Genomic DNA, 12,713 nt, shown 5'->3' with positions numbered 1-12,713 from the left:
ACCAAGGACAATAAATGTTCTTGGTTTCATGTGATAACGAAGTGAACATTCAGTGCTGCTCTAAATCTGTGCAGTATTAAATATTGTCACGGTGTAGCAACGCCATCTGGCGAAATTTATAATCATTACAGAAGATTAAGACAAGTGACTATCGCCCATTCCTCATTAACTGGGAAAATTGGAGGTAGAAAATTGTAAAAAATAAAGTTGTCCAAAACGCTTACCTGCTGGTATGAACTTGTTACCACTTATATCGACTATCTTTTGCTATTTTTGTCTGGTGCTAACACGCTTAATTTTGGAGATATTTGATCTTCAGTAGGCCATGTCATCTTTCCTACAATTTCGTAATAAAGAGCATATTACTACACAGAGAAATGTTCCAGCAAGTAATAGTGGATTAACAACAGCCAAATTAGCGAATTTTCCAACCCAAAACCTTCAAATTACACGCCAATGAGAAATATTTAACCGCCGTGTCATTTGTTTCGGAATAATCATCAAAATTACTAGCTATTAAGTTTGCTACATTTGTATAAAAGTAAATAAATGATATGTTTTTTTTTTTATATGAAGACAAACCGTTTAATACTCCTTAATTTTCACCCTGTAGGATGGGATAAGAGCGATAGAATATATTTATGAAAATGGTTGGAAGCAGGCGATATCTATTCTACAGGTAAATGCCAATGAACTGTGGTAACGTAAATTACAGAATCTCTAACATTTGGAGGAAAGCCGAATAGTGTACATACTGGCTCTATTTGAACTGATCGGGTCATGTTCGTCTATAATGCTGGACCTCTTATCTTCATGTTGCTAACTCAGAGTAGCAAAGAAGTGTATCTTTGTTATCCGGAATACCCGTATAATCTTGTTCGTCCTGTACCCACCCGGTCTCTGCGGAAAGACACCCAAGATATGCAAGGTCTCTTTCTTGGCGGGGTCTATTTAAATACATGCTAAGTAACAAAGGATTCAAGCAATCACACGTTCTAGGTCAGAACCGCTTCGTCCTCGCGTCCTTCAATCAAGTCTTTGGGAATAGCAGGACATGATGCGATGGCAATATGCACCAGATGGACTGGGCCTTTCTAGCACAAGCTTTCGATATTGGAAAGACAACAAACTAAACACCAGTTATCGCACTTCTTATAAAACATTTTTTATGTCAGGACAATCTTTGTTCGTGGAACAAACACAATGTCACATTCAATACAGAATGAATGTGCTACCTAACAAAATGTCCATCCATACAGCTTATATCGTGTGGTTTAATAATACCGGCAGAAAGAACTGTGTAATATGTGTATAACAAGGCTTTTGTTGATGAGCAAGGCTATAAACAACAGTGAATTTTCCAAAAGAGAGCTGCATGTGTAAAGGCAGTCTGTTCTACAGTTATCCTGGCAGCCTGTCCCTTTATACTAATGCCACATGATTACATGACAAGCCTGACGTTATATAGATCTTGACTTTATAGAGTGGGATTGGTTTCACAAATAGCTTTCTGCCTTGAACCATGTGTTTGTCCATGTAAAACAATTCTGTGCATCAATTCTGTGCAGTCACGACTGGTTGAAAGAGTAGTTTGCTTCTAATTAACAAGATTTCCAACCTAAACAAGCAAAGGTGAATACTTCGGAACATCTAATGATAGTAAAGTCTTAACTTAAGTTAGCTATTAACTTCTGCAGCCCATATGCTTTTGATCATGGAGCTTAGATATCAATATAAACACCCGCATATTTCCAAGTTGGTGCATATCAGGTTTATTGTGACTCTATGGCAAGCCAAGCCCACCTACAGTAACATTACAGCAGATAATACGTCTTTGGTTGATGTGCTCTTGCTGAACATCCGATGACATGTTGAAGAAAAAAAATGGTAACGTAAATTATATGGTAACGTAAATTATATTTATGTTTTTAATGAGAAATAAAATTTTAACAAACAGCTCTGGAAAGATTAACTCTGCAGGCAATTACTTATCTGGGAGCATTCTTTCCTATGAGTACAAAAGTAATGATCTTTCTATAATTCTAAGGGACTTATTATGGTAACGTAAATTATATCAAAAAAGTGACAAACGGCCTGAGATTGGCGGTTATAGTCATGTTTCCAACATTCGTGTTTTATGTGTTCTGTCATTTGTTTGTTACGCAACACCACTGTTTAGCAGATAAAACAGGGAAAAAATTATCGGAAAATGTCTTTTTGTAAGCGAATTACACCCAACAGAAGTTCGGTAACGTAAATTATATAAAAGTTGGCGACAAGAATAAAACGGCATCTGACGTAAAAAGGTCGTCTGCTGGACAAGTTCATCAACACGTGACAAGCCGGCCTAAGTGGTTGATGTAAATTATGACTGAAAATTTAAAGAACTAACGTCTTTTCATTATCAGAATGCCACGATATTCACCTTTATAGCATTTCCGACACGTGTTTTTAGCGTGTTTCTAAGCAAAACCTTAACCGGGACGACCAAAAGGCAACTAACAATGGTGGGAAAACATTGCTTAGCATATTACTATCATGTACTTGTAACGGAAAAGGGCAAAATACGTAGTCATTGTGTCTTTTAAGAAAACTGTGGCCCGCTGCTTATGTGCGACAGCAATTTGCCCCTTTAACGAGGAATGGGCGCTATATGGTTTCTGTAATCCGCGGGGTAATAAGCGTCTACTGGCAATGGGAACAATAATATATTTTACTTAAAATCATATGTTCCTCAAAGCTGTTACCTAATTATTGATAACTTGATAGATTATAACTAGAGTTCGGGGACCTCATACCTCCATGAAATATTTATTGCTTTTTTGTGGATGGTATGTATGTTTTTAGTCGGTTGTATTTGAGAGTAATGGTTATATAATATAAATGTTATGGGAAAGTAGTGGTGTGTTTATTTAATGACACAGAGGATATCCATCTGATTAGTAATTATCAAAATGTGACACTTAATTGTGTAATGTGTGTTTAAGAGGTCGACGGCATATGGTAGCGTGGTGTTCCTTAAGCTTGATGTTTGGCATTTAAAATGTCTAAGGTTGTCAGCATTATTGAGGTTCGACTATGTGCCTCAGAGCTGTGTGGTGGGAGGAAGTTGGGAAACTCAGAAAGAAGAAGGGATGTGGCCAACTTTAGTCAGATGGTGATTTGATTTTCCACCAATATGTCATAACATCAGCTGTTCACACGGTACAAAAACGAGATGCACACTTTCCTCTGACAGCCCTACAGCAACTGTAAGATGAATACTTGGCGCCAACCCCGTCTGCTAAAAAACAAGTACCATTGGCTACGAAAGAGACAACTAACAACTGTCCCTTATCGTAACAAAATCAGAACATCTGTATCGCCCATAAAACTTCTGACACCCAACCCAGATGAGAGGACCTAATGGCATTTTAATCACCATGTCACTCAAATCAGCAGTACAGTATGTGAGACATCCATACCTGTTAAGTATTATCGTTAAATGTACCTCAACTTCTTACAATTATACTTACGCTTCACATCTCCATGATATCCTAAGCAGACATAAATAAAACTAATTATCATATCAAAAAAACTCGGGGTTCCCCAAACAGCTGTCACCTCACCATCTGCTTGGAGCTAAACCCATTAACAAACACATAAAGCACGATGCCTGTACCAATATATCTCAAATATAGGGGTGATTTCTGATATTATTACATCGATTATAACGACAGATACGGCTCCCAAAATCTCATCGATTCGAGCTTTCATCACACCCCACCAACACAACAAGTATGAAACCAATCCATTCAGCCGTTCTTGAGTAATCATCTACACAGACAGAGACACATAACAGAAAATATAACCTCCATTCCATGACATTTCATGGAGGTAATAATGATGATAATAATAATCCCAATGACAAATACATGTACCTGTTGGAATCATGTTTGGTTTAATTCATTTACAGTGACAAAACAAATACTATACCCTGGCCAGAGGGCTCTATTTGAGGTCACTAAATTCCTCCCAAATTTTCCCATGTTTACAGACAAAAAGAAATCTACCTCCCTCCTAACATCACAGAACCCACACATTATGGAATAGGTTGGGACCCTCCGTCTTCCATTGTCTCAGGAAAAGAAGTTACAGTTTACTAGTTAGATTTTAGACTATATATGGCCTCTTTCGGTCAATATTGACCATGGTAAAATCCTAATTGATATCAGGCCTAAAGCGTCGAATGTGGCTATACTGTCCTGTACGAGAATGACAGTCTTTTAGACTGCAGTAGACACAATCTGTACTATTCTACACATTTGTTTGTCTCCTTTCATGTTACCTGAAATTAGTCCTTGGGCAAGAATTTGCAATAAGTTACACCATCCCTACATATAAGCCCTAAAGGGCATGTACATGGAGGTGTTACATAGCACACATCAAATGTAACTATTGTAGCACATAGCATTTAAACAGAGATGTATGAGTTCTTCCCTCCTTTCAAGCCCCTATGGTCTATTGTCCTGAACAAAGGTTATCCCTAAAACCAGTTTGCTGAACTTGTGCGGTGCGCGTCATGATCATCATCATCATCAGTGTTCCTCTCACAATATCCTGGCTCACTGTGCTGGAATTTCCCTCCGAGGTGTGATCTACCAAACTGGCAGATGTGTAATAATTGCTGGAACGGTTCGAACCAAGGGGCATACATTGTATGAAGGTGCTTCATTATAAAGCATGATTTTGATTATCATAGAAGGAAATATTGCACTGCAATCTGCTCATTTAAGCAATTAAAACCTTTGGTAGCTCTAAGTTGTCGTAAATTGTAAAGAGACTGATTAAAATACAACTTCAAGTAATAAAGCATTACTCTGGAATTATTACATGATAACATTACATTTCATATGTATATCATACAACAGATATTACCTATCTATACAGCCTATTGGAATCATTGTATATCAATCATGGATTGTATGTGTACTAACAATGTTAAACTTCACTTTTTAAGTTGTTTAAGTCCATAAATTCACAGACATTTTACACGAGGATGTTCATTTACTACCAGAATTAATCACTTCTGGGTGAATTGACTTCAACTTGAAGAAGTTTTCCTTTACTGACAATAAACAATATGTTCCCAAAGCCTCTAAGTTATATTCTACTTGTTGAGAACGGTTTCCCTGAAGTTCAACAGAAACGTAGCAGCCTTTTTGGGAGCTTCTAAGCCAACAGTGTGTCCACAGTCCTCTATAACATCCACCTGCAGAGGTGCTGACATCTCTCTCTTTATCACATCCAGGCCAGCTATGTGTAGGGCCTGGTGGGGAGAAGATTCAGGAAAGTTCAGCAGATAGTATTTGGTGAAATGACTCTTCAAAACTACAGTATGGCAGCAGGCATTGCTTTGAAATAAATAAATGCTACTTTATATATTTTATGATTTAATATGATGCTAGAATCTATTATCAATTTGTGAAGAAAAGTGAAAGATATCATGAACCAGTTTAGCTCAAACGAACTTAATGAACAGATGATGTAATCTTTGACTGGCGGCGGCATAAAAGACAGATGCAATGTACAGTATTTACAGCTTAATTGTATCCAACAAGTACAGCGAACAGTGGACCACGGCTTAACGTCCCCTCCTAGGGACTACCGCCCTTTTCAGTAGCATGCATGTCGGGTGAGTGACATAGCCAGGATCGGAACTCAGGACTTCTTCATCCAGATCTCAGGCACCAACAGTACCTGATGTAATTGAGTCACTTCAAGTCTTTTGCTGCAGAAAAAATTACCTGATTCACACGTACTCCAAGAAAATGTGCAATTCTGACACCAACATGTTGTATACATTGCTAACTATTCAAGTAAGAAGAATTGTCATTTAGTGTTGGATAGGATATCACATACATGTAATTGAAAGTGAGTCACTGCAAGTCTTTTGCTGCACCAAAAAATTCCGATATCAACTGATTGTATAAATTTCCAAGAGTTGAAAGCTCAGAGGAATTGTTTATTAATAAGTGATTTTTGATGTAGGCTATCAATAACAATTTATTGGTCTGAGCTGAGACATTTCACACACCTTGTCATGTCTTCCCCACATCACCTGTGTCGGTGTAGAGATCTTCCCAAGGTAAGGGGTCAGTCCATCTTGTCCAAGTTCCAACATAGCATCAAATACTGGGACAGAAGTTATATCAGCAACATAAGATAAAATAAAGCAATCATACAAAACCAAACTGTGGAAAGGGTAACATGATGTGATTCATTGAGATTTACCACATTAATTTAATTTGTGGAAAGATTGACATAACAGATGATTATCACCTTTTCAAGATGTTAGCAGAGAACCTATGGCTTCCTAAAACGTACAAATGCTAAAGAAAGCAATGTGTATACCCAAATTTTTCCATCTAAAGGTTTCACAGTAACACTCACGTTCTTTGTTGAAGTCTATGTATGGTTTGGAGTAGTCCACATATCCTTGTAATACCTGTAGTGAGAGAACTAAATTATAATTTCAGCTTTATTTCAATCGTTCGCAATCTTTATTAATTTTCACAAACTTGGCCCCAAATAATCGATGGACAATAAATTAAAAATATACAAGACAAGAACACAAATACATAATATGTAGGAAAATGTTGATTAGGACTGGCCAGGCTGAAGTTGAGGCTTCAGAACCCCTATAAAATTTGTCATTATCGTCATGAGAGATACTAGTAAGAAATTTTGTATTGGAAATGATTTTGTCAGCAGCAGGCCGGCTAGGAATCAAAGCATTCTCTCACTAACAGAGATGAGCTTAAATATTAAAGCAAGCAAGCAAGCATTCCTTACTTTACAAAACAAATGCCTAACTAGCTGTGCTGAGAGGCTGCCGGGAACCTGATAAAGCAGAACGAAAACTAGATAAAAAAGCACAAACAAAACAACATAAAAACATCGCAGCCATGCAATCACAGAGAAAAAGACAAGAGAAAAGATGGCACTTCTTGTATAAAATATTTTTTGTCAGCAATCTTCTTTTCATAATTTTAGGGAACAATCTCTCAACAGTTATCTTTTCAACAACCCTACTTCACTGACAGCCATGGTTCAGATCAAACAAGAGTCTGAAAACTCAAACCTGCTTGAAATATTTTGTTTTGTGATGGTGCGTATGGTGTGTTGTGGGGGTTGATATGGTTTGACGTTTGGCAAAATTATTCCATCATTGTTCTTAAGTTATATATCTACCTATGGTAAACAGTCAGATCCAAAACTACACCTTCCTGGTGTCCTCACCATTTCATTTTTATTTCTTATTGTTACACCTGTACCTGGCACATACATTGTATCTCAATGTGTATATAATGGGGGTAATTCACACCATACAGAGGTGACAGCGATGGTCACAGTTGCTCTTTTTTGCTCCTTGGAAGATTTTGACCAGAATGCCCAAGCAGTTCTAGAGCAAGCTGCTAGAGGGCCCAAACATACAACACTTCTTCCTTACACCACAAGCTATGTGCCACCAAAAAATCAAGACCATAGCATATCCATGTCAAAAGATACAAAAATCCAAGTTCTGTTGCAGTACCAAGGTCACACACCAGGGAATCCAAATTGACTTTGAGCTTCGTCTTCCCAAGGAGCTTTTATCAAAGCTCCTTGGTCTTCCAAACACCTACCCAAATACCAAATATCATTACAATCCATCAACAGGTTCTTAAGTTATGCTGACCACAAATATGTGGAAACACAAACAGACACACACACAGACACACCAAAAACTATACCTCCATTTTTCATGGAGGTAAATACATGTATCATCACAATCACACGTTCTGTTCTGGAGATATAGCACTGGAAACACCCTTCCACACACTCCCATGCTACTGAAAACTCAAAACACATGTTACAGCTGCTAGCTGTCCCCAAGGAATGAGGCCAGATCACTCCATATCAGGAAAAGGGGTGTAAATATTTTTTTTAAAACGAACCACAAAACAACAGCAAACTTCTAATCTACTTAATAGCACAATAGGTCACACACTCTATCCCCATAGCAAAGGAAATCGCAATCCATTCAGAGGTTCTAAAAGATATTGGTCCGGAATCACAAAGATCCCTACCAGAAACAGTACATGCTTTTTTCAAGCATGTAACAATGTGAACATGAGAATGACAATTTTCCTTTCCGTACCCGTTTGGGAGGTATGAGTGATTTGTTGTACAGACAAATATTGAACATTTCCTCTGCCTGCTCCACAGTCTCAGGGATCATCACGTGTTTGTTTCCCCGGAAAATCTTCTCAAACATGACACTGTTCTCTGGCACCTTTACACCTGTGGGGGAAAAGTCAAGACAAGAACGAAAATTAAAATGGTTTACATCATATTAATAAAACATCTTACTATTGGTAAGGTAGGTCTGTCCTTTCATATCTACACTCTGCCAGGGATACAACGGCTTCGACATTTGTATCTGTTTGAATAGTTGCCTGCTAAAAGAATAACTTGAGCAATAAAAACAGTTGTTTTGATAATGTGTGTTTTTTGTCATGATGTTTTGTGGTTGAATAAGAGCTGAACTTTAGAACAGATCAAGATGATGATATTAAAGGTTTGGAAAATGTTCCTAAGATTTTTTTCTTAACCACTGGAGCTAATGAAAATGCAGATCTGGAGCCATGGCACCTTGATTGGTAGTAAAAATGACTTGATGTATTCTGTACTAGGGTAGGTAAGAAGGTATACTTGTCTAATTCCTCATAACAGGTTATAACAGTGTCAAATACCACTCACCACCAGGACATATCATTGTCAGAGCCCACATCTTCTCTGGATACGTAGCTGCGTAGCAACCAGCAAGGCCGCCACCCATGGAGTGTCCGACAATATGCAGGGGGCCATGGTTAAGGTCAACTTCGCTGATGAACTTTCAACAGAAAAGAAACATGGCATGACCATATAGTGAAGAAAAGAATTTTAACTTTTCATAAAAAGATGCAGCACATCCCTCATTTCTACACTAGATGTACCAATGGACTAGCCCCATACTGTAGTGGCCTGTGTGGCCCCAAGGGTGCAAAAATGGAGATGGGCACCACCCTTTATACATGGAACGTGTGGAAAACGCCTGTCTCCAGGACTGTCCCTTCCTCTGAGGACAAAAAAAATTGCTTCCTGGGACAGAGAAAAATATTCACCCCATCTGTCCCAAAAATCTGAACTTCATGACATGAATAGATGAAAATGCAGTTTCGTATGCTTGAAATACGATGCAAATTAACAACATGGAAAAAATCTATAGATGATGAAAGATTCTACCTAACAAACTGTACCTGATGCAGCTTGGCAGCATATGCCTCTACAGTCAGGTCAGCCTTTGCCTTGATGCCGGTGTCTCCATGTCCAGGTAAGTCTACAGCAATCAGGTGCAGGTGTTTGGGCAGATGCTGCAGGTGAAAACAATTTGTTACACAAATGTGTACAGCTGTTTGTGATCTAACTGGTGCTAATTTAGGGGAAAGGACACTTTGATATATTGCACAATAGAAGTCTATTTACCTTCTGCAAATATTTGAATAGTTTTTGCTTTCACAACCTCTACTAAATATGTGTGATATAATCACGGGTAAAGAGTTCTTGACTGTTGACTTTGTCACTTTTTGTTTGATACAGCATCACCAAATGAGCAACAAGACCACTACATACTGTAAATGCAGAAATTTTTGCGGTGGTTTTATGTTTGTGGTTTTTGCGTTGCAAATTCACCACGAATTAAAACCACCGCGAACATTTCTCCATGGCAGTAAGGGACTACTGTCCAATAACTTAAAACCACAACAAACAGTCCTTCGTCCCGCTACCGCAAAATTAAATCTCCGCGATCTTAAATGCATTTACAGTAGACTACAACTCAAGGAAGAACAAGTATCATGTATGAGATAATGAGACAAAACACTGACCATGATGATCTCACAGTAAGTCTCCTTCCTGTCGGAGAAGCCATGCAGGAAGAGCAGCGATGGTTGGTTCTTACTGGGCCGGCCCCTCTCCATGTAAGCAAACTGCTGCTCCCCCACTTTCACGTACTTAGTGGTACAGCCCGTCCTCCATTTGTTCAACCTGTCAATCATCATTTGTCAAAACTTTAGAGGAGCTGTTCAGAAAACTCTACACATGCTCTCTTAGAAGAATTGTCCTTGCAAAACAGATGTGATCTCTTGCATTGAGATGCCAAAGAATAAAGATAGTTTTATACCACCCCTCGAACACTTTTCAACTCTTTCTTGAAATAATTTTTTTTATTTAACGTTAACATGAATAGTAACATATATTCTGCAAAGTCTCAAAACAGCAAACATTCTTCTTGCTCTGAGCAGACTTAACAAAAATTCTGTTAAGAATGCAAACATGCTAACATTATTCCTTTTAGCTAAGGGTATTTCCAGCTTTACACGTCTTCCCTCTTAAAAGAGGCTGTCATGGCTGTCAATGTTTACCTCAGAAAGAAGTGCACAATGTTGGCAGGTTGGGTGTACATGACAAAGACAGCCAAGGCCAGAGTGGTCAGTACGGCTCCTCCAGCCAACTGGACAACTGCAGAGATGGCCTCCATCTCGACCTGTTGACCACTGGCTTTATTTGACCTGTGTCAAAGTAAAAGGAAGGAATCATCATCACCTGTAACATTATCTTCATGACTTTCAAGGGGTCATATTTTCAAATATTTTCCTCAGCCATCCTCCTTTTCAAAAATATTATCTGTATTCCCATTTGGAAGTGTCCTTAATGTCCTACTTTGAAAGGATTTCACCACTTCTCCTTAGCCTCAGTCACTCCTACCAATCAAAAGGGTTTATGCTTATCCACTTTTATCAATCATAGCTGATTTATAATATAGTGACATGGCCAGAATATAAGTTATTTAAATACATGTCCATGTGACTGATGTGTTTTGCCGCACCTTACAGAATAAACGTATTGTAAACTCGTGTAGTCAGATCGGCTTGTCGGGAAAATATTAACTATGACGGCCTTCTGACCTGGACGACCTTTGGACATCCCCCTTCATGACATGCAGTAAAATGATGAACGGACTGACGCCATCGCCCAATGCAAAAATTGCTAAAGTCAAGAAAATAGATAAGTAGGACAGCAACTCAGAAAGAATATGATTATTTGTTTAGCCAAGGACAAATTCAAAATTGTTCTTGGTTTGGCCAGTCTCCATTGCATCCGTCCGTCTAAACTTACAACTACATTGTCTACAAGCATGTATTTTCCATCATCATCCATGTCCTGCCGAGCTCAGTCGGAACCTGATGATGAGGCCAGGTCGAGTAGAGCCCCTCTTCATACCCTCCCTCCTAACGTTGCCTCTTCTAATATGTAGGTCGTACTAGGTCCCAAATAAGATAGAGAGCAGCAAACGTACCTGTCTTTTTATGACACTTGAAATCCCTAGTCTCACCTGACCCCCGTTGACTAGCACCGAATGATCTTTGACCATCTTGTCCCACTGTGTAGCACTGCCATCTAGCGAAATATTTCAGCACGACAGCAAAGATGATAAGGGATAGACCACGTATTGGAGAAATCATAGGGAGGTTTCATTAATATAATTCATTCATTTATATAAGTGACACTATCTAAAATATTTCCTTAAGATTTCAAACAATCAGTATTACACAAATTTACATTGCTCTCCTCCAAACTACGTTTGCCGTTCAAGTGATACTCTTGTATACATATCATTGACCCCTACAAGTTAGAATGGTATCTCCAAAACTAGGTCTGGGGGTAAAGTTCAATATGACCGCATCACACTAAAATGACAAGAAGGGCATTCGTTTATAATGATATATTTTTTCCATGAATTTATACCTAAGATAACTTTTTATGCTTATTAAAAACATGTTTAGGAAATTATCTGTGGTATAATTCGTCTTTAGAGTACAGTTATGAATACAAAAGCCTGCGGTCATTTTACATTTTCCTGTTATCTTATTTTCCCGCGCATTTTTAAGATGGCGCCGGTTGTTGTGAAGTGTGTGGTGTCTTACAGCTCGCAGGTAAGAATGAAGATTTAGCGATGAAATAGAGTACAATCAAACTGTTAGATGAGTCTCTAAACTGCGTTGAAATTGTGATGATCAGTGGCTTTATCTTATAGCCCGATTCGCCTGATAATTTTCGTTATCCTTGTCTATATATGGAGAGGGAGGGGCGGTCGGAGTTGAATTTTGGAGTTTGAAGTTTCGCGTAGCTATAGCTCGAAATATAGATCGCAGTGGGCTTGTTGTGTGGCGTAAAGCACGAACTAGCAGACAGTTTTGGTGACAACATCATAGCTGTGACCTGGTAGTGTTCGAAATTTTAGTAGTTAACTGTTAAGATGACAATGGTAATGTAGGATTGGATCTATACCAGGATGGCACATACGCCACATACGGTCTAGGAATTTTCAAAGGAAGGCATAGTCGATCTGAGGTGTCAAGATTGGGCCGTTCCAAAAAATAAATGTGGGGGGTGGGTTGAAGAGGTCGGATTTTACTGAGGGGGGTCAAGGAAATCTTGGATTTGGATTTCGTTTGAACGGCGCGGGTCAAGATAAGTCTGGATATGGGTTTTTCTACCAAAAAGTCAAGAAATCTGGATTTGGATACTTTTACTCCTATCTCAGTTACAGTACATGTAAGGGCAAGTTCATAGGATGAAAATTATGA

General features: G+C 38.6%; 2 protein-coding genes across 2 annotated transcripts in view; one reads left to right on the top strand and one right to left on the bottom strand.

Annotated features, from left to right (window-relative positions):
* Window positions 1-3,917: 3,917 nt before the first annotated feature.
* LOC118423561 (monoacylglycerol lipase ABHD6-like) lies at window positions 3,918-11,848 on the bottom strand. Its single transcript, XM_035831759.1, has 9 exons — window positions 11,423-11,848; window positions 10,488-10,634; window positions 9,951-10,110; window positions 9,324-9,437; window positions 8,785-8,917; window positions 8,183-8,325; window positions 6,433-6,487; window positions 6,077-6,174; window positions 3,918-5,308 (listed from the first exon to the last, which is right to left on the bottom strand). Exons 2-9 carry the CDS (start codon window positions 10,601-10,603, stop codon window positions 5,150-5,152), a joined length of 978 nt encoding a protein of 325 aa, XP_035687652.1. The 5' UTR covers window positions 10,604-10,634; window positions 11,423-11,848; the 3' UTR covers window positions 3,918-5,149.
* Window positions 11,849-11,952: 104 nt separating this feature from the next.
* The window catches only part of LOC118423557, a 7,054-nt gene continuing 6,293 nt past the window's right edge, over window positions 11,953-12,713 (top strand). Inside the window, exon 1 of the mRNA XM_035831751.1 lies at window positions 11,953-12,059. Within this exon, the coding sequence (XP_035687644.1) occupies window positions 12,015-12,059 (45 nt within the window). The 5' untranslated portion in view covers window positions 11,953-12,014. The remainder of the gene's footprint in view (window positions 12,060-12,713) is intronic.

Source organism: Branchiostoma floridae, chromosome 9, assembly GCF_000003815.2.
Source record: "Branchiostoma floridae strain S238N-H82 chromosome 9, Bfl_VNyyK, whole genome shotgun sequence".
Classification (NCBI taxonomy): Eukaryota; Metazoa; Chordata; class Leptocardii; order Amphioxiformes; family Branchiostomatidae; genus Branchiostoma; species Branchiostoma floridae.
This window is presented reverse-complemented; position numbering and strand designations above follow the sequence as displayed.

Coding starts and splice junctions, on each gene's coding strand:
- LOC118423561 (XM_035831759.1), bottom strand. CDS start 10,603: ATGGAGGCCATCTCTGCAGTTGTCCAGTTGGCTGGAGGAGCCGTACTG. Junction 9,438..9,950: donor CTTACTGTGAGATCATCATG/GTCAGTGTTTTG, acceptor TTTCACCTGCAG/CATCTGCCCAAACACCTGCA. Junction 6,175..6,432: donor CATAGACTTCAACAAAGAAC/GTGAGTGTTACT, acceptor CTTCTGTCCCAG/TATTTGATGCTATGTTGGAA.